General features: G+C 43.3%; 1 protein-coding gene across 1 annotated transcript in view; it reads left to right on the top strand.

Annotated features, from left to right (window-relative positions):
* Positions 1 to 4,723: 4,723 nt before the first annotated feature.
* Positions 4,724 to 18,969, top strand: part of ADSS1 (adenylosuccinate synthase 1) — a 32,534-nt gene continuing 18,288 nt past the window's right edge. The window contains exons 1-4 of the mRNA XM_035104825.3: positions 4,724 to 5,007; positions 16,066 to 16,168; positions 17,512 to 17,574; positions 18,368 to 18,418. Of these exons, the coding sequence (XP_034960716.1) occupies positions 4,807 to 5,007; positions 16,066 to 16,168; positions 17,512 to 17,574; positions 18,368 to 18,418 (418 nt within the window). The 5' untranslated portion in view covers positions 4,724 to 4,806. The remainder of the gene's footprint in view (positions 5,008 to 16,065; positions 16,169 to 17,511; positions 17,575 to 18,367; positions 18,419 to 18,969) is intronic.

Genomic DNA, 18,969 nt, shown 5'->3' with positions numbered 1-18,969 from the left:
CATGCATTCCTTTTCCTCCTTTTTTGTGTGCAATAGACAGGTAATTTACAGCAAAATTTCTAGAAGTGCAGCACTCACTACTGGGGAGACTGAATGTTGCACTGTTCTGGCATTGGTTTGAGGCCAGCAGTGTAATATTAAGATGCAGTCAATTTTATTTAAATAACTGAAAAGCCAGAAATGAAATACTGTAATGTGATAGTTTGGGGCAAAGCAAATATTTGAGAGCCAGCATGCTGGGCTTGGAGCGGGTGGCCGAATGGGTTCAAATCACTGCTCAGCCTTGGGCTGGTCATGATTTCGGGTTAACTGCTTCCCTGACAGGTTTGTTGTGCAGCAGATAAAATTGGACAACGCCCGTGTGCATTCTGAGTGCCTTGCTGGTTGCACAATATGTCATCTGTCCCTCCACCCCACAATGGGCCTGGCTCTATTTCTAAAGGAAAGGGATAGCAGTGTTGTGGCAAATGTCACCACCTCTGCTTCGGGGGAAATGTCAGCCAGCCACTTATTTCCCTATAAAGCATGCCTGCTCCTCCAGAGAGGGGAATATGCTCTGCTTAAGTAGCATGCCTGCCAGCTGCCTGCTGCTAAGTGAACTTCGCCTGCCTGGCCTTTTGCTTGTTATTCCTTCTACGCTGTCATCCCTGTGCCCTGTGGCGTGGGAAGGCAGAAATGGTCGTGAATTTGACATGAGGATTTACTTAATTCTTTCCAGTTTTTTTTGCCTCGAAACTGTAGAGTGAGCATGGGGAACCTGTGGCCCTCTAGGTGGGTGCCGCTGAGTGGTTGTGTGCATCTACTTTCCAAGGTACCAAGGTTCAGTCCCCAGGAGATCTAGGTAGGTCTAGGAGAGCCTGTCTGGAGCTGCCAATCAGTGTAGACAGTATTAAGCTAGGTGGACCAGCAGTCTGAATCTGCATAAGGAAGTTTTCTGTATTCTGCGGACTACAATGCCCATCGTCCCTGACCAGCCTCAGACAGCATGGCCAATGGTAGGAGTTGGTCAACAACAGCTGGAGGGTCACAGGATCCTCACCCCTGATGCAGAGGAAAGGACTTGCAAATTGCTGTTTCTTTAAATCAAAAGCAACTTGTATGCATCAATGCAGGACTGTATATGCATTTATTTAAAAATATATAAATTTGCTCCTCTGTCTCACTACAGTTTCATGGTAAAGAAGGAATTCACAAAAGTCCCCCCTTACCACTAAACCAGGTGATCTAATGCCACTAAATATGTTCATACCTGAAAGGTTGTTCCATTATTGTGATGGAAGGTCTAAAAATATTTTTAAATGAACTTCTTTAAAAAATAGAATGATACTTGGGAGAAAATGGCAATGTAGTTCTCTGGATTTTGGAAATGAATTAGTGGCAAAAAACTATTTTTTGACATTTTGCCACATTGATGGACAAAGCGACTAGTAAAAAATTGTAGATATAAGATATACTATTCCTTCCTTCCTTACTAAATTTTTCTGCCGTCTTCCCCCCCAAAGGAGCCAAGGGTGGCAAACAGCAAAGTGGTAAACCAATACAATTAATTGATGTGTTTATTTTAAAACAGCCACATACCATCATAGGTAACAGTTTCAAGGTTACCAAGCACATTATCTTTCAGCCATTAAGTACCTAAGTAAATGAATATGTTTAAAGTTGCTCCTGAATTCTTTTTTGGGGGGGGCCAAGGGTCCCCTGCATGCCTGTACCATAAGATTAACCTCCTCTCATTTGCCATGTGTCTCTGTCATGCTTAGTCTCCCTCAACCTAATGTAACCCTACTTCTCAAAATTGTGCATACCACAGACCATCCCATGCATCTCTTACTGTAAATAGGGTAATTGAGGGAGTGGAGCTCTAGAACTTTTCTCAGGACAGGAGTGATGCAGTAGCATGTTCCAAAGTTCCAGGCTAATTGATAGACCCCCCCTTGTTTTGGCCAGTGAGGTGATAATGAGGCTTTCAAGTTTGTGGCAATTAGCATAGAGGAAGTCAGAGAACGTGGAAAATAAATCAAGCAGAGACTGGATCCTTCTTTCCTTCCTTTGACGGGAGTCCCTAAACTTTATAAACGGTAACACTTCTTTGCAAGACTGCATTTCCAATGAAAAGATAAAGGTTGCATTTTGGTTGGCTGCTTAACAGTGGTTGGACTCTTGCAGTCAGAAAAAAGCACCACTGAATTCTGTTGAGCTTAGAATCATAGAGTTGGAAGAGACCATAAGGGCCATCTAGTCCAACCCCCTGCCAAGCAGGAAACACCATCAAAGCATTCTTGACATATGCCTGTCAAGCCTCTGCTTAAAGACCTCCAAAGAAGGAGACTCCATCACACCCCTTGGTAGCAAATTCCACTGCCGAACAGCCCTTAAGGTCAGGAAGTTCTTCCTAATGTTTAGGTGGAATCTTCATTCTTGTTGTTTGAATCCATTGCTCCATGTCCGCTTCTCTGGAGCAGCAGAAAACAACCTTTCTCCCTGACATCCTTTTATATATTTGAACATGGCTATCATATCACCCCTTAACCTCTTCTCCAGGCTAAACATACCCAGCTCCCTAAGCCGTTCCTCATAAGGCATCGTTTCCAAGCCTTTGACCATTTTGGTTGCCCTCTTCTGGACACGTTCCAGCTTATCAGTATCCTTCTTGAACTGTGGTGCCCAGAACTGGACACAGTACTCCAGGTGAGGTCTGACCAGAGCAGAATACAGTGGTACTATTACTTCCCTTGATATAGACACTATACTCCTCTTGATGCAGCCCAGAATTGGATTGGCTTTTTTAGCTGCTGCATCACACTGTTGACTCATGTCAAGTTTGTGCTCTACCAAGACTCCTAGATCCTTTTCTGGATCTGAGGGAACTGTGCATAGGAATGCAATCAAGCTGATGTTAATAAACTGGGTTTTATACGATACACCTTTGCTCTTTGGGGTACGTGGCACAAAAATGCTGCTGGCATTTTTGGACTCTCCTTGGACACGTGGCTATGAAGGACAAACCATGGTAGCTCCTGCCATTTATATGCCACCATGGCTCTCTAGTTTTCCTGTGATGCAGGCTCTCTTCATATTGAGGCCGGGCAGGCCCACAGATGAGGTGACTGCCTCAAGGGCCGGAAGCCCCAAAGGCAGCACCAGTGCTGCCCACCCCGCCACCTCTCCAGCTGTACTGGTTTCCAGTGCTTTGTGGGTGCTGCCACGGCACGCAGGTAAAAGAGGTGGAGTGGCATCAGGGTTTGTGGCAGGTTGCTGTTTCGAGATGCGCTGCTCCTGGGTCAGTGTGTGTGTGCATGTGCACACATGTGACGCTAACTTCCCTTAGCCACTTACACACCATACATTCAAAGCACACGACTTTCCCCAGAGAAACCTGGTGGAGCCAATGTGGCGTAATGGTTAGTGTTGGATAATGACCAGGGCTATTTTTCTAGAAAATGAGGTGCCGGCGCTCACCAGGAACTTCTCCTTTGCTGTCTTAGAATGGCGATGGCGCCCACCTGAAAAAAAAAGCCCCGACTGTGACCTGGGAGACCAGGGTTCGAACCCCAACTCAGCTCACTGGGTGAGCTTGGGCCGGTCACAGCATTGTGGCCTAGCCTACCTCACAGGATGGTTGTGGGGATGAGGAGAACCATGTTTCACCACCTTGAGCCCCTTGGAAGATAAAGGCGGTATTTAAATGAAACAAACAAACAAACAAACAGTCATTTATGCCTCACAGAACTGCGATTCCCAGCACCCTTAGTAACCTATAGTTCACATCCAGGATTATTTTGGAGAATCCATGGTGTGTGGTTGTGTCCCATTGGCCTGAGGTAAAATTCCAGCCAGGGCTGTCTTGACTTCAGTGTGCTATATTAACTTTCATACACAGAAATTTCTTTAAAAGTTTTCATCGGGGTTTATTTGCCATTTGCAAGATACGTTTACATTCTTCAGGGGAGCGAACTCTTAGGTGACAAAATGCTTGGTTTTAATAGTTCTTTCAAATGCGTAATGTGTTTAATTCCACATTTTGGTTTTTTGGTAGATGCACAAATAAATAATAATTGCATTAACCGTTATTTGATAGGCATCCTATGCCCTTTTAAAGTACACATGTGAGGGTTATTGAGTTGTTTTTGTTTTTATTATGTATTTTGTGGTTTTATATTCTGATTTTATTTTGTGAATCACCCTGTGCCTGCAGGTATAGGGTGGTACATACCGTATGTAAATTCTAATTCTTACTCTAATAACAACAATAATAAACACCTTTTAATAAATAAATAAATCTTGATTTCAGTGTGCTATATTAACTTTCATACGCAGAGATTTATTCCTTTTAATTTTATTTTTTAAGTTTTCGTCTTGGTTTTTTAAACTTTTGCACGATAGAGTTGCATTCTTAAGGGGAGCGTAACTCTTAGCTGACGAAATGCTCGGTCTGAATAGTTATTTCAAATGCATAATGAATTTTATTTCGAATTTAGTTTTTTTTGGGGGGGGGTAACGAACGGCTTCTATCTAAACCCCCGCCGCCTGCTTCGTCTGAGGCGAACCGCGCTTTCCCCTCAGGAACGCTTCGCGCGCCCTTTGGCGACGCCCGTAGGCCCGCCCACAACTGCTTCCCCCGCCCCACCTCCAGCTCCCAGACACCCAACCCCGCTCCTCCCCTTGCCCAACGTCACGGCTCCGGCCGCCGCGATTGGCCGAGGGCCGGCATAAAAACGCGAGCGGGAGGCGCGGGCACTCGAGGTGGGCTAGTGCGAGCAGAAGGAATTCCTCTCAGTCCGCCGACAGAGCCGTCCAGCCAGCGTCATGTCGGGCACCCGGGCGGCGACGGCCGCGTCCAATGACCGCGCCCCTCACCCAGCTGGCGCCGGTGGCCTGAAGCGGCTGCGGAGTGAACCGGGCGGCAACCGGGTGACGGTGGTGCTGGGCTCGCAGTGGGGGGACGAAGGCAAAGGCAAGGTGGTGGACCTGCTGGCCACGGAGGCCGACGTCATCTGCAGGTGCCAGGTGGGTGTTGGCACTTCAGCCCTCTTGAAGTCTTCCGTGAAAGGCTCGCTGCCGCTTTTTCTCTTGCTCTTGTATTTGTGACCTTTCTATCCTGCCCTGCTTCCGAGGGAATCCTAAGTGGCTTATATGGTGGCTGTGGTAGTTTCCGCCCTTTCAAATCCTTCCATTCTCCCTTTCAAGACTGTAGCCTTTCCCCGGGGTTTCCACCTTCTTTTTATCCGCACAGCAACCCTGCGGTGTAGGCTAGGCTGGGAGAAGCACGACTGGCCCAAGGTCACGGCCACTGACTGAGTTTCATGGCTGAGTTGAGATTTTAACTTAGGTCATATTCATCCTCTCATCTCCTCTTCCTTTCCACTTATTTACTATTATTAATATTATTAGCTGCTGTAAATTTCCAGTGGTTTGACCTTACCCCAGATGGTGCATTCTTCCATCGTCTCTTGAGACAGATTGATGCCAACAAGGAATTATTATTATTATTATTATTAAGTTGGTTAGAGTGTGGTGATGTTAATGCTGAGGTTGCAGTTTTGTTCCCCGCATGGGACAACTGTCTATTCCTGCCTTGCAGGTGGTTGGAGATGATCCTCAGGGTCCCTGCCAACTCTACAGTTCTATGATTTTGAGGCATTATTGTTCCCCCTCTATTCCCCCCCCCACCATTTTGTATTGGTTTACCCCACCATATTTCCCCTTCTTCACTTTCTTCCACACAGAGGAGAGTGGCGCCCTTTAACACTTGCTGCAGACTGAATGCCGCTTGGGAAGAGGAAAGTAAGCCCGCACGCCTTGAGCTACAAATAGAAATAGCTGACCCTTGGCGATAAATGACATAAGATCCCGAGATCCAGACAAGCATGGTCTCAGTGCCAGAACCTGTGCGTCTGGACAGTAGTGAATCTGCCGGAGGCGGGTATTTGCAGCAGGTGTCAGGTGACGGCCTTCTGCAAGGGAAGGTTGCTGAAGGTGACTAGAGCAGCCCAACACACACACATAGTATGCATTGTTGTGGGCCAAGCTAAATGTGACGAAGGTAGCAGTGTTTCTTTATTCTTCTGCTTGCCTTTTCCAGTCACATATTAAGATTCTAAATGAGCTGGTTGAGGGTGGCAGCGGTAGTATAGATTTAGGACTGGGGAGATGGGGGTTCATAGCCTTTAAGCCAATTAGAGTAGTCACATTTTCTGTCTAGCCTACTTCACAGCGTGGTTGTGATGATAAAATGAGCGCTCTCTCTCTCTGTGTGTGTGTGCGTGCACTCACTTGAATGGTGAAATAAACCAGATATATGAAATGCAGTTGTGTATTGTCCAGTTCTTTCCACTATCAGTTGTGTTGTGATCAGTTGGGGTTTGTGAAAATGTCACTCTGGGACTTGGGAACATCATTCAATTGCAGTTAGTAATCATCTAGTGGCTTCTCTCTGAACAAGCGCCTCATCCAGCCAGGTTCAAGTTGTTATTGTTGGCATATAAAACCCTTAACAGCTAGGAGCCAGTTTGCTTGCGGGATCGCCTTACCCCATGTATGCACTCTCAACTGCTTTGGTCTGTGGAACTGTCACTGTTACAGGCACCAAAAAATATGTGCTTTGCAGTTGTAAGAAATCAATCTAATAAAATGTAGGCAGTGCCTGCACTTCAGAATTCCCTGCCTGTTGACATCAGGTGCCTTTGTTGGACTCTTTTCAAGGTCTGCTCAAAACCTTTTTGTTTAAGGAAATCTTTTTTTAAGTCCCATGGACTGCAAGAAGACCAAACCTATCCATTCTGAAGGAAATCAGCGCTGAGTGCTCACTGGAAGGACAGATCCTGAAGCTGAGGCTCCAATACTTTGGCCACCTCATGAGAAGAGAAGACTCCCTGGAAAAGACCCTGATGTTGGGAAAGACTGAGGGCACAAGGAGAAGGGGATGACAGAGGATGAGATGGTTGGACAGTGTTATTGAAGCTACCAACATGAGTCTGACCAAACTGCGGGCGGGAGGCAGTGGAAGAAAGGAGTGCCTGGCGTGCTCTGGTCCATGGGGTTACAAAGAGTCGGACACGACTAAATGACTAAACAAACAAACAAATCCAGGCACGTTGCTGTTGAAATGATTTACTCTCTTTTACTAGTGATTTTCTTTATTTTTAAATGCTTTGAATCATTTTGAAGTGGTTTTTATTTATAATTTTAATGTTTCATGTGAACCACTTAAAGGTTTTATTATGGTCAAGCGGTTTTATAAATTTTGTTAAATGCAAATAAATCTGTAGACGGGTCCTCTCCATGGCACTAAAGAAATTATTCTGAGAAATTCATGTTGCTATCAATTAATTGTTTTCTGCCTGGGCATACTTTCTAACTAACCCAAGCACTTAATCAGTTTATTTAAAATATCTATCTAGTGCTTTTCATAACATATCACAGGATGGTTCACCATGAAGTACAAATGAAAGATAAGATCATCAACATAACTGGTCAGGGAAAAGGCCTCAGAGAACAGATGGCTCTTTAGCAGGCATTGAAATGGCAGCCTTCCTTTCTTTTGCAGAGGAGGTTGTTCCACCACAATGGTAACATCTGCAAGTTGTGCCATGACCTGGGAAGGTTCAGTAGTGATTAGGCAGGTCTGTATAGATAAGACATTCTGTTAGGTAACCTAAGAACAGGGTAGTTGGGTCAGACTTTTGGCCCACCAAGTCTAGCACAGTGGTTGGACCTATGGGAAGCCCCACAAGCAGAAATTAGTGTAACAGCACTCTTCTGAAGAAGTGTGCATGCACACGAAAGCTCATACCAAAATAAAAACTTAGTTGGTCTTTAAGGTGCTACTGAAGGAATTTTTTTATAGCACTCTTCCCATTTGTGATTCCCAACAACCTTTATTCAAAGGCATATTTTCTCCCAGCAGTGGAGCTAGTATATAGCTTTCATGGCTACTAACCATTGACAGCCTTTTGCTCCATTAATTTACCCACCCCACTTTTAAAGCTGGTTTTGCCAACTATTTCATCTTGTGGCGGTGCATTTCTCTGTGCACTGTGTTAAGAAATACTGTACTTCCTTCTGTCTGTCTAAAACCTTCCAACATTCAGGTTCATTGGATTCTAATAGTATGAGAAAGGGAGAAAAACATACCTGCTTTCTCCTCACCACACATCATTTTATATACCTCTGTCATAACCGCCCTATTCACCTTTTTTTCTGAACTAAAAAGTTGCAAATTTTGTAACCTTTCTTGTGGGGAAGTTGTTCCACTCCTGATAATTTTGGTTGCCTTTTTGCAACATTGTGTAGCTACAGTAACCTTTTTGATATGTGACAGTTCAGGCTCTGTATTATGTAGGATTTATTATTTTGTTTCAGTGTGCATCACTTTGCACTTGTTTACAGTGAATTGCAGTTGACATTTTAATGCCCATTCACCTAGCTTTGGGAGATCCTTTTGGAGGTGGTCCCAAGTTGTTTAGGTTTAGGGCTTTGTAGGTTAGTACCGAAACCTTAAACATGGCCCAGAAGCTGATTGACAACTAGTGCCTTGCTTTTAAGAGCAATGTTACAGGTTCGTGGTAAGAACCTTGGCACCTAGCATTCACCACATTCTGTATCATCTGCAGTTTCTGGACCAAGAACAGTGTCATATAGAACACATAGGTATGCAGTAGTTCGCTCTTGAGTTTATCAACACATGTGTCACTGTGTCCAGAAAGTGTTGCAGCTGGCATACCACCTGAAGCTCTTAAAGATGCTTCCAGCCACACAGCTGCTTGTGTCTTCAGCGACAACGATATATCAAGGAGCACCCCTAAACTGGACTGTCTAGCCACAAGATCTCCAACTTGCCAAGATTCACCCTCAGTATGTTGGGCGTCATTCTGTAGCATCCAGACACTTATCAAGAATTTGCATGGCCACACCTGTTGCAAATGCAACTGAGAAATAATGCTGGGTATGAATACTGATTATACCATGCTTGAAATCCCTTAGTGTCTACTCCCAGTGGCTTCATATTAAGGCTGGAGGGAAGCTGATACCATAGCAAGAACTCTCAGGTTATCTCTTTACATTTTTTAAAGCTCAGGTTCTGCTTGCATCCTTCTTATAAACATCTGGTTGATCACTGTGAGAACAGGATGGGTCACTGGCCTGATCCAGCTTGCTCTTATGATCTCACTTTTAAATCTTATGATAGTTTTCCAATAGTAAAACTGTTAGTAATGATGTGGAATTTTTAAATAGTTCGTTTTCCGTCAATGAATTTAAATTTCTCTGATTTTCATAGTCCCCCCCCCACTTTATTTTTACACATTTTTCAAATTAAATAAAACCTAATATATCCATTCATCATCTTATAGTAAGTAAAGACTTCCAGACTTATCTTTCATTGGCATCCTGTCTCCTTGATCCATGCCCATCCTGGCTTATAAAAGCTAGCTGGGAATGGCTGGGCGATGGGCTTTGCGGGTTGGTAAATGCTTCTCTCTGTGAGGGAGCCTTCCCAGACCCGCTGAAAGAGGCGGTTATTAAACCGCTTCTTAAAAAACCATCTTTAGATGCGGCCAATATGGTCAGCTATCACCCAGCCTCAAATCTTCCATTCTTGGGCAAGATGATTGAGCAAGTGGTTGCTGAACAACTCCAGACACGCCTGGAAGAAGCGGATCATTTGGATCCCTTCTAGTCGGGATTCAGGCCTCATCATGGGACTGAAACTGCCTTGGTCGCACTGGTTGATGATCTTTGGCGGGCTAGGGACAAAGGTGAGAGTTGTTTCCTGGTTCTGCTGGATCTCTCAGCGGCTTTTGACACCATCGACCATAACATCCTTCTGGACCATCTAGAGGGGTTGGTTGCTGGGGGCACTGTCATACAGTGGTTCCACTCCTTCCTCCTGGGCTGCGTTCAAAAAGTGGTGGGGGGGATGAGTGTTCGGACCCCTGGGCTCTCACTTATGGGGTGCCTCAGGGCTCTGTCCTCTCCCCCATGCCTTTTAACATCTACATGCAGCTGCTGGGAGAGATCATCAGGGGGTTTGGGCTGAGTGTTCAGTATGCAGATGACACCCAGCTCTACCTCTCTTTCAAATCAGAGCCAGTGAAGGCGGTGAAGGTCCTGTGTGAGTGCCTGGAGGCGGTTGGAGGATGGATGGCGGCTAACAGATTGAGGTTGAATCCTGACAAGACAAAAGTACTGTTTGTGGGGGACATGAGGCGGGCAGGTGTGGCGGACTCCCTGGTCCTGAATGGGGTAACTGTGCCCCTGAAGGACCAGGTGCGCAGCCTGGGAGTCATTCTGGACTCACAGCTGTCCATGGAGGCGCAGGTCAATTCTGTGTCCAGGGCAGCTGTCTATCAGCTCCATCTGGTACGCAGGCTGAGACCCTACCTGCCTGCAGACTGTCTCACCAGAGTGGTGCATGCTCTGGTTATCTCCCGCTTGGACTACTGCAATGTGCTCTATGTGGGGCTACCTTTGAAGGTGACCTGGAAACTACAACTAATCCAGAATGCGGCAGCTAGACTGGTGACTGGGAGCAGCCGCCAAGACCACATAACACCGGTCTTGAAAGATCTACATTGGCTCCCAGTACGTTTCCGAGCACAGTTCAAAGTGTTGGTGTTGACCTTTAAAGCCCTAAATGGCCTCGGTCCAGTATACCTGAAGGAGCGTCTCCACCCCCATCGTTCTGCCCGGACACTGAGGTCCAGCACCGAGGGCCTTCTGGCGGTTCCCTCATTGCGAGAAGCCAAGTTGCAGTCCTCCCATCAGATGTCAAAGAAAAAAACAGCTACCAGATTTTTAGAAGACATCTGAAGGCAGCCCTGTTTAGGGAGGCTTTTAATGTTTAATAGATTATTTTATTTCATTTTTCTGTTGTAAGCCGCCCAGAGTGGCTGGGGAAACCCAGCCAGATGGGCGGGGTATACATAATAAATTATTATTATTATTATTATCCTAATCTATATTCTTTAGTTTGCTACATCTCCTTATGTTTCTCTCCTGCCCCTTTCTCCATCCTTTGTAAACCCTTGTCTAGTCAACTACTGATCATAAACTTACCCCACTGGCCAGTTAACCTTGATACCTCCTTTTAAAAAATATTCTCCCAAATATTCCCACTCCTTGTTTTCTTTTCATCATTCTCAATTTGTTTAGAGCTTTTTCATTCCAGTCAAGGCTTTTATTGGGTCATCATCTGTTTAGCACACAGTATTAAATCCTCAGGAAGTTAAGGTACATTCTTAAACATTTCATCTCGAAAGAGGAAGTAGAAAATATATCTTCAGGATTCATGGAGGTTATTTAAAACCACAATAATAGAGGGTCATATAGAATCTATACCACAGATTATGAAATTCAAGCGGATGCCAGCTGCTTTATGAGCAACATCAAGGAAATCATGAAAGGCAAGAATACTTCCTTTAAAAAGAGAAAGTCTTGCCCAACTGAGAACAGAAGGAGCACAAATTGGGCTAAACAAGCAAAGCAACTGAACAAGGTGCTCAGCAACATGCATCTTAAATTATTTTAAGCTGAATAATTAAAATTTCTTTGAATAAGAGGCACTTGGACAGTTAGATGGAAGGGCAGGGGAGAGAGAAGCTGAATATATTGTCTTCCCTGTGGGAGATGTTGGGCACATCCTTATGTCAGAATGAGGTGTTTGGGTGGGGTGGGAAGGTAACTGAAGAATGAAGTCAAAGAGAGATGTTAAGAAATAAAAAATGAGAGATCTCACTAATACACCCAAGCATTTTAACAGCACAGTTCTGAGTTCAGAAATATGTCTGAGTTCAATAAATCTGAGTTCACTGGTGCTTACTCTTGTGTCGGTTTGCCTCTCAAGAGTACTCAAATGTGAGTTGATAATTTTGTGTCGGTTCGCCTCTCAAGAGTACTCAAATGTGAGTTGATAATTTTAACAAAAATCTTCATCTTGCCACTAATAAATACCTCTTTAACTAGAGGTTTGAAAGGTAGCCATTTAAAAACAAAAAAACAAAACAGGATTAAGAACAGAGCCAGATTTCTGGCTTTTAATACCACAGAGTTATCTATTAAAATGAAAGCTGGTACCTTATTTATGCTGTCATACATTTTCTCAAGTGATGGAGAAAGCTTTCAATTAAGAATGAGGGCAAACACTACTTTATGTAGTGTTAAACAAAATCCGAACTCCCAAGTCTAATGGGTTAAATTATTTTTATAGCCCAACACTGGTGTTTTACTGGGGTAATTGATACATTTTGGTGCCACAGAGGCAGAAAATCTAAGTAGCACCACCCATGGTGGTAAAAAAATCTATTTTTTTCTCTCTCTCTCCGGCGATCACTCGTAGCCGAGTAAGATCATCTTCCATAAACACAGTTTTAACAATGAGTCCGTAAGTGACTGTGGAGGCCAATTCTGGACCCACACGTCCTTCCACAGTGGGGACATTGGTTCCCAGGCGGGAGTTGATCACGGTGTGGATTTGCCAAGCGTGCCTTCCTCTTAGCGCGTTCCTCCCTTTCATCCTGAGTTCGAGCGTCTTCAAAACACATGACACCTTGGGTAAAGGCTGTTCTCCAATTGGAGCGCCTGCAGGCCAGTGTTTCCCAGTTCTCAGTGTTTATACTACTTTCCTTTTCTTTTTTTAGATTTGCCTTGAGAGAGTCTTTGAACCTCTTTTGTTGACCACCAGCATTACGCTTACCATTTTAAAGTTCGGAGTAGAGTAGTTGCTTTGGAAGACGATCATCAGGCATCCGCACAACATTACCAGTCCAACAAAGTTGATGTTGAAGAATCATTGCTTCAACACTGGTGATTTTTGCTTCATCCAGTACACTAATATTAGTTCACCTGTCTACTGTATGCTTGTGAAACATGGACCACTTAAAAAACCCATCTTCAACTTCTTGAAAGATTCCATCAACGGTGGTAAAAAATAATAAGCCAGTGGTGGGGTAGCTGTGCTCTCCTGGCTGCAGGTCAGTCACTGCTGCTCACTGGGAAGTAGATGGGGAGAAATGCCATGTCCCCTTGCTCCTCTTTTTGCATCAGCTGGTAAGCAGCAGTGATGTGACTGATCGGAGGCCAGGTGAGTGTTTCTGTCCCACCACACTGTACCCTACTGAAATAAGCTAAAGCCACAATCATGCACTTACCTCGACATAACCCTTCGTGAACACAGTGGGGCTGCCTTCTGAGTATGCGTGCACCCCCTTTGATACAATTAACTGAACCTTTATTGACATCCTTTTAATGATATCCCAATATTGTTAAATGGTGGAACAGCCTCCCTCGGGAAGCTGTAGACCGGCATCCCCAAACTTCGGTCCTCCAGATGTTTTGGATTACAATTCCCATCATCCCTGACCACTGGTCCTGTTAGCTAGGGATCATGGGAGTTGTGGGAGAAAACATCTGGAGGGCCACAGTTTGGGGGTTCCTGCTGTAGACTCTCCTTCCTTGGAGGATTTTAAGCAGAGTTGGATGGTCATCTGTCATGGATGCTTTAGCTGAGATTCCTACATTGCAGGGGGGTTGGACCACTTGGGGGGTCCCTTCCAACTCTATGATTCTATGAATATCTGCCACTTTAAAACTGGCCCTTTCATTACCCAGAGTGAGGCAGCCTGTCTAGTAACATAAGCATAAAAAGCAAAGCAAAAATCCCATGCATCCTGAGGAAGCTTGCTTCTGACAGCATGAAAGACAGAGAAGAATAAAATGAGTAGTGAGGGGAGATACAGATATGTAGAATCATAGAGTTGGAAGGTACCCTGAGGATCATCTAGTCCAACCCCCTGCAATGTAGGAATATGCAGCTATCCCTTAACGGGGATTGAGCCTGCAACATTGGTGTTATCAGCATCATGCTCTAGAGAAGAAGAAGAAGAAGAGTTTGGATTTGATATCCCGCTTTACCACTACCCGAAGGAGTCTCAAAGCGGCTAACAAGCTCCTTTCCCGTCCTCCCCCACAACAGACACCCTGTGAGGTGGGTGGGGCTGAGAGACTTCAGAGAAGTGTGACTAGCCCAAGGTCACCCAGCAGCTGCATGTGGAGGAGCGGAGACGCGAACCCGGTTCCCCAGATTACGAGTCTACCGCTCTTAACCACTACACCACACTGGCTCTAACCAACTGGAATATGATAGTTTCATGATTGGTTTTGTTTCAGTCTCTTTCTTAGGTTTTGAATGTGGGTATCTTAATTTATTTTTACATCTCAAGACTAGAAAGGTTGTTCGTTAATACATTTTAGAGGCAACCTTGTTTATGCTTCTTTGTTTATTATATCTATCTCCCGGGCATCTGTTTGCATTTGAAGAAAGAGCTTCGCTTATGGGAGTCCTTACATCTGTGGAGGATTTAAAACTACATGGTGACATTGCTATTTTAAACTTGGGCTTCTCCTTTGGGTACTGATAAAATCGCTCCAGGATCACTCGTATTATATGAGAAGGTCAAGTTTAAAGTTACCAAAGCTCTGTAAGAAAACAAGGCTGGCTTGCAGTGCCCTCATTAAAATCTTAGGTTTATTATCCTGGGTAACAATCAAGTCAGTAACTGAAAATTATGTTGAAATGATACTTGTTTTATCTTCTTTGTTGTTTGATTTTATGATACTTGCAAGCAAGTTAATATCAAAGCTCACTTCCTTGTATAATTTACCTGGATGAGTGGGGTGTTAATACTGTGTTTCTATAATTTGATGAAAGGGAACAGAGGCAATTTTACTGTCTAATGCCTTTTAATCTAGACTTTTAATCACTGCAGTCTTTTATTTTTTAATTTTTAGACACAGAAAATACAAAAGGCATCTAATGAAATTTGTCTACATAATCATGAAAAGGCCTCTTGGGCTACTTGTGTACAAAGCACATGCTGCACAGCTCAGTAAATATGTTTTGCTCTTTTCCCTCTTAAAAGTCACATTTATTCCCACATCACCTTGACGATTGTGTGCATATGCATTACAAGTGTTTCTAATTTGAAACGGAGAAGGCACCTTTAATTAGAATTAAGGTGTCTTGTGAAAAGGCTAACAGCTGTAAGAGAAGAGTAGGAAAAACAAACTTCGCATAGTTTTTTTGTATAGTTACTGAGTAAGAGTAAATAAATAAGCTAGATTTGGTAATAGCAGCTGGACTCACTTCTACAGTAAGTGCATTCCACATCTTAATGGTGTCAAAATGCAAAAATGTCCATGGATATTTTTCAGAGAGGAGAATCTTACAAGAAACTATATTTTGGTTACATTAATGTAATTTTGTTTTGCTTGGTAAGTAAAATCTATGTAAAGTTGTGCATATATATATAGCATTACCTGACATTTACAGAAGGTAAAATAAAAATTCTTTGGTTTTCCAAAAGCAAGATTACGTAGACTTATCAATCTAAATGTTGCCCAGTCACAAAAATAATAGCAGATTTGAATTTCTCACACCCAAACACATATTTTTAAGACCCCCTCAATGAAGAAATTTGTGAAAATTAAGTTTCAATTAGCAGCTGCAGCTGAAAGATTTCAAGGAGCAGAAGAACCAAAAATTAGTGCTCTTGCAGTAGAGTTGATGAAGCCACGTAGTCCAGTTTTTCTCTGATGGAATGGTTGATGGGGATAACAGTTGTAGGAGGAGCCTGGCAGAACTGGTCTTAACAACAGAGCAGATGGGAAAGCTCTGCAGCCTGTTTTATGTGACCTACCTTAGTACAGTAAAAGGCAGCAAACAAATATTGAAGCAAATGAATTAAATCAGTTACAGAGTAATCCTAAGTGGTGGTGGCGGTGGGAGTGGTGGGAATAAAGTGACTGGGGGGGGGGCAGTGTTGCTGTTTTTCTTCTTTTTTTGTCTTGGCAGTTCTCCATCGTGTGACACCCTCCTCCCCACCCCCTCTGAAGCAGATGAGCAGTGAATAATAATAGCAGTTTAATATAGTTAGGCTGAAATTCAGTTAAATATGAATGCGATAAAAAACATGAACACATATTTTCAGTTCAAATCAATAGCATTCTTTGCTTATAGTAAAAACAAGTTAACATTATTTAAGTAATCATTTTTTGTATTTGTTTTGGCAGGGTGGAAATAATGCAGGCCATACTGTGGTTGTTGATGGGAAGGAATATGATTTTCACCTCTTCCCTAGTGGTATAATTAATCCCAAGGCAATTTCTCTAATTGGTAAGTATACATGTCTTGTTTGGAGACTTGAGTTCAAGTTGGGGAAATTCAGCTATAAATGGATTCTTTATTGCATGAACAATAACATTTATTGTTTCCACTTTCCACTACTGCGGCTTGAATCAGGTTAAGTTTAAACAGTCAGACAAGATTAAACACTCAGCTTTTTCTTCCCTCCTTTGATATCACAGGTGACCTATTGATTGTCACTAGTATGGAAAATACAAAATTTCCAGAAGATTCAAAGAGAAGAAATTGCATAGAGGATTTTTTGGTCGGGGTGGGGAGTGTTATTGGGAACAAAAGGAACAGCTGTTATCATCCCTCTACATTTCTAATCCTCCTGTATCTTCAGCATGATTGCCATTGCTCCTGGAATTTAATTAGCAGCTTTATAAAAAGTGTTATGTACTGAGCTGAATCCTAGAACAATAGGATTCAGAATCAGCGGGAGCTACCCAATCCAACTCCAGGTGGAAGTGAATCCGCAACCTGATTGGCCTGCTGGAGCAGCCAATCAGGCGGCTGGCAGAAGTGAATCTGCTACCTGATTGGCCTGTAGGAGCAGCCAATCAGGCTGCAGGCAGAAGTCAATCCACAATATAATTGGCCCACAGGTGTAGCCCTGAAGTAGCCAATCACGCAAGGCCCATTGTGTAAATAATGTATATAAGCAGATGGTTTTGGGAAAAGAGCCACTCGTCTTCTCTTCTCCTCCTTGATGACTATGAGCTGAATAAAGAGCATGAAATTCACTCTCGACTCCGAGTATATTTCAAAAAGTAATAGGAATTCACGTATCAAAGCAGCTGCTTAGAGCTTAGTCTATAGAAGATCTACTAAGTTTGGACTTGTATGCTTGATTGAATGGTCCATTCACTAGCATTCCAAGTGAATGCATTGAAGGGATACAGATCGGGCATAGGCAAACTCGACCCTCCAGATGTTTTGGGACTACAACTCCCATCATCCCTAGCTAACAGGACCAGTGGTCAGGGATGATGGGAGTTGTAGTCCCAGTTGTAGTCTGTAGGGCTGAGTTGGTCTATGCCTGGATACAGATCTTTTGTTTTTATATGTGTTAAGCCACCCAGAGTAGCTGGGGCAATCCAGCCAGATGGGCAGAGTATTGTGGTGGTGGTGGTGGTGATTGATTGATTGATTGATTGATTGATTACTTCAGTTAATGGAGTTGGGAAAGCGTTTTTGACCCAGTCCATTGTCAGTTGGTCTGACTTAGGCATTAGGACAACTTCTAGTACCTTAATACTTTGTGCATTACTTTAAAAGATGACTGTTTAATGGTTTGCTGTCACAATTACACATTTCTATGTCTTTTTTAGGGAATGGGGTGGTCATACATTTGCCAGGCTTATTTGAAGAAGCTGAAAAAAATGAGAAAAAAGGTTTGTATGTAATGCTTCGATTTTCTATAAAAGCAGTGTCTTTTTCCTATTGCAGGTAATTTCACATTTATCAGGGGAATTTACAGGTCATGGTTAAATAATGGTATGCCTAAATCTACATGCATTCAAATAATAAGATGTTTTAGGCATGCTATTATTTAAACATGGCATCCAAATCACAAGTGAATAAACAGACTGTATGAAAGTTGCTGGAATGTTCACCTGGTAAGGAACTCCTGAAGTTTGTTCCACACATTGCCTGCCACAGCAATATCCAGAGGAGGCTCTTCTTAATGTAGCATATCATCATTTGCAAATCACAGTTGAGTAAATATGCTGTCACAAAATTGAGTTCCTTGAATGCAAGGAGGAGTAATTAATGTTTCAAACAAACACAAAACTGCTTCATATCTTTGCATTTTACAACTCCTACTATGAAAGGAGGTGAAAGTCACTCCTGGGGCCAGAGCATGGCTGTATTTTTGTGCTTTAGTTAGCTGAATATAGCTGTGGAGGGAGTTGTGTGTAAAACAACAACAACAACAACCCAACAATCTTGGGGGCTCCTTACTATGTGAACTTTGCCCTCTTAACAAAAGCTGGAGCACATATTGATTTGGTTTTGGTTTTGCTCATAAGACATTACATGCGTGTTTGCTGCATTTGATGTGTCTGCCTTTCTTTTCCTTAAATAAATAACCTTAAACTGATGGGACAACTGAATAAACTCGTATCTCGGTGTTGTAGCCTCTTGGGAGCAGAAACCTAACTGCCACCGCATTTCTTCTGACAGGTTTAAGAGACTGGGAGAAAAGACTCATCATATCAGACAGGGCACACATTGGTAAGTGGCAGTCTGGTAGAGAAAGTCTTTATATACAAACAAATTATAGACACTTTGCATTCCTAGGATCTTTGTTGGCCATCAAAACCCATTATTTGCACTGAGGAGAGTTTGTGTTTTGTAACATAGATGGCGAGTAATCTCTATCTGGATATGGTCAGTGCAATAATTAAGAGTTAAAAAAACAACCCACCTCCCCCTGCTTAGTATGTATGGGGTTGGATCAATACTTCCCATGAGTTGAGTTCATTGTCCGAGTACTCCAGTGGAGGAGGTGGGGAGGTGATTATTGCCAATTACTCCTTGCTCTTGAAGCTCCCTGAAAACCTGTTATGGGTTTTTGAAGCAGGGGGAAGCCCCAGAATAGCCGCAGGGGAGAGGTGGGCTCTGCAAAATTTGTCTTCTCCTTCCCTTCCTCCAGCAGGCGCCTCTGTTGAACTAGTACCTTATGTGAATGCCAATATTGTGATTAAGTGCATTATACAACAAAATTAATACTAATATTAATAAATATATATATGTATATATTTAGCATAAGTTGCTAACTGCTG

Source organism: Zootoca vivipara, chromosome 1 (genome assembly GCF_965207765.1).
Source record: "Zootoca vivipara chromosome 1, rZooViv2.hap1.1, whole genome shotgun sequence".
Taxonomy (NCBI): Eukaryota; Metazoa; Chordata; class Lepidosauria; order Squamata; family Lacertidae; genus Zootoca; species Zootoca vivipara.
Note: the sequence above shows the minus strand (reverse complement) of the source record. Positions and strands in the feature narration are given on the sequence as shown.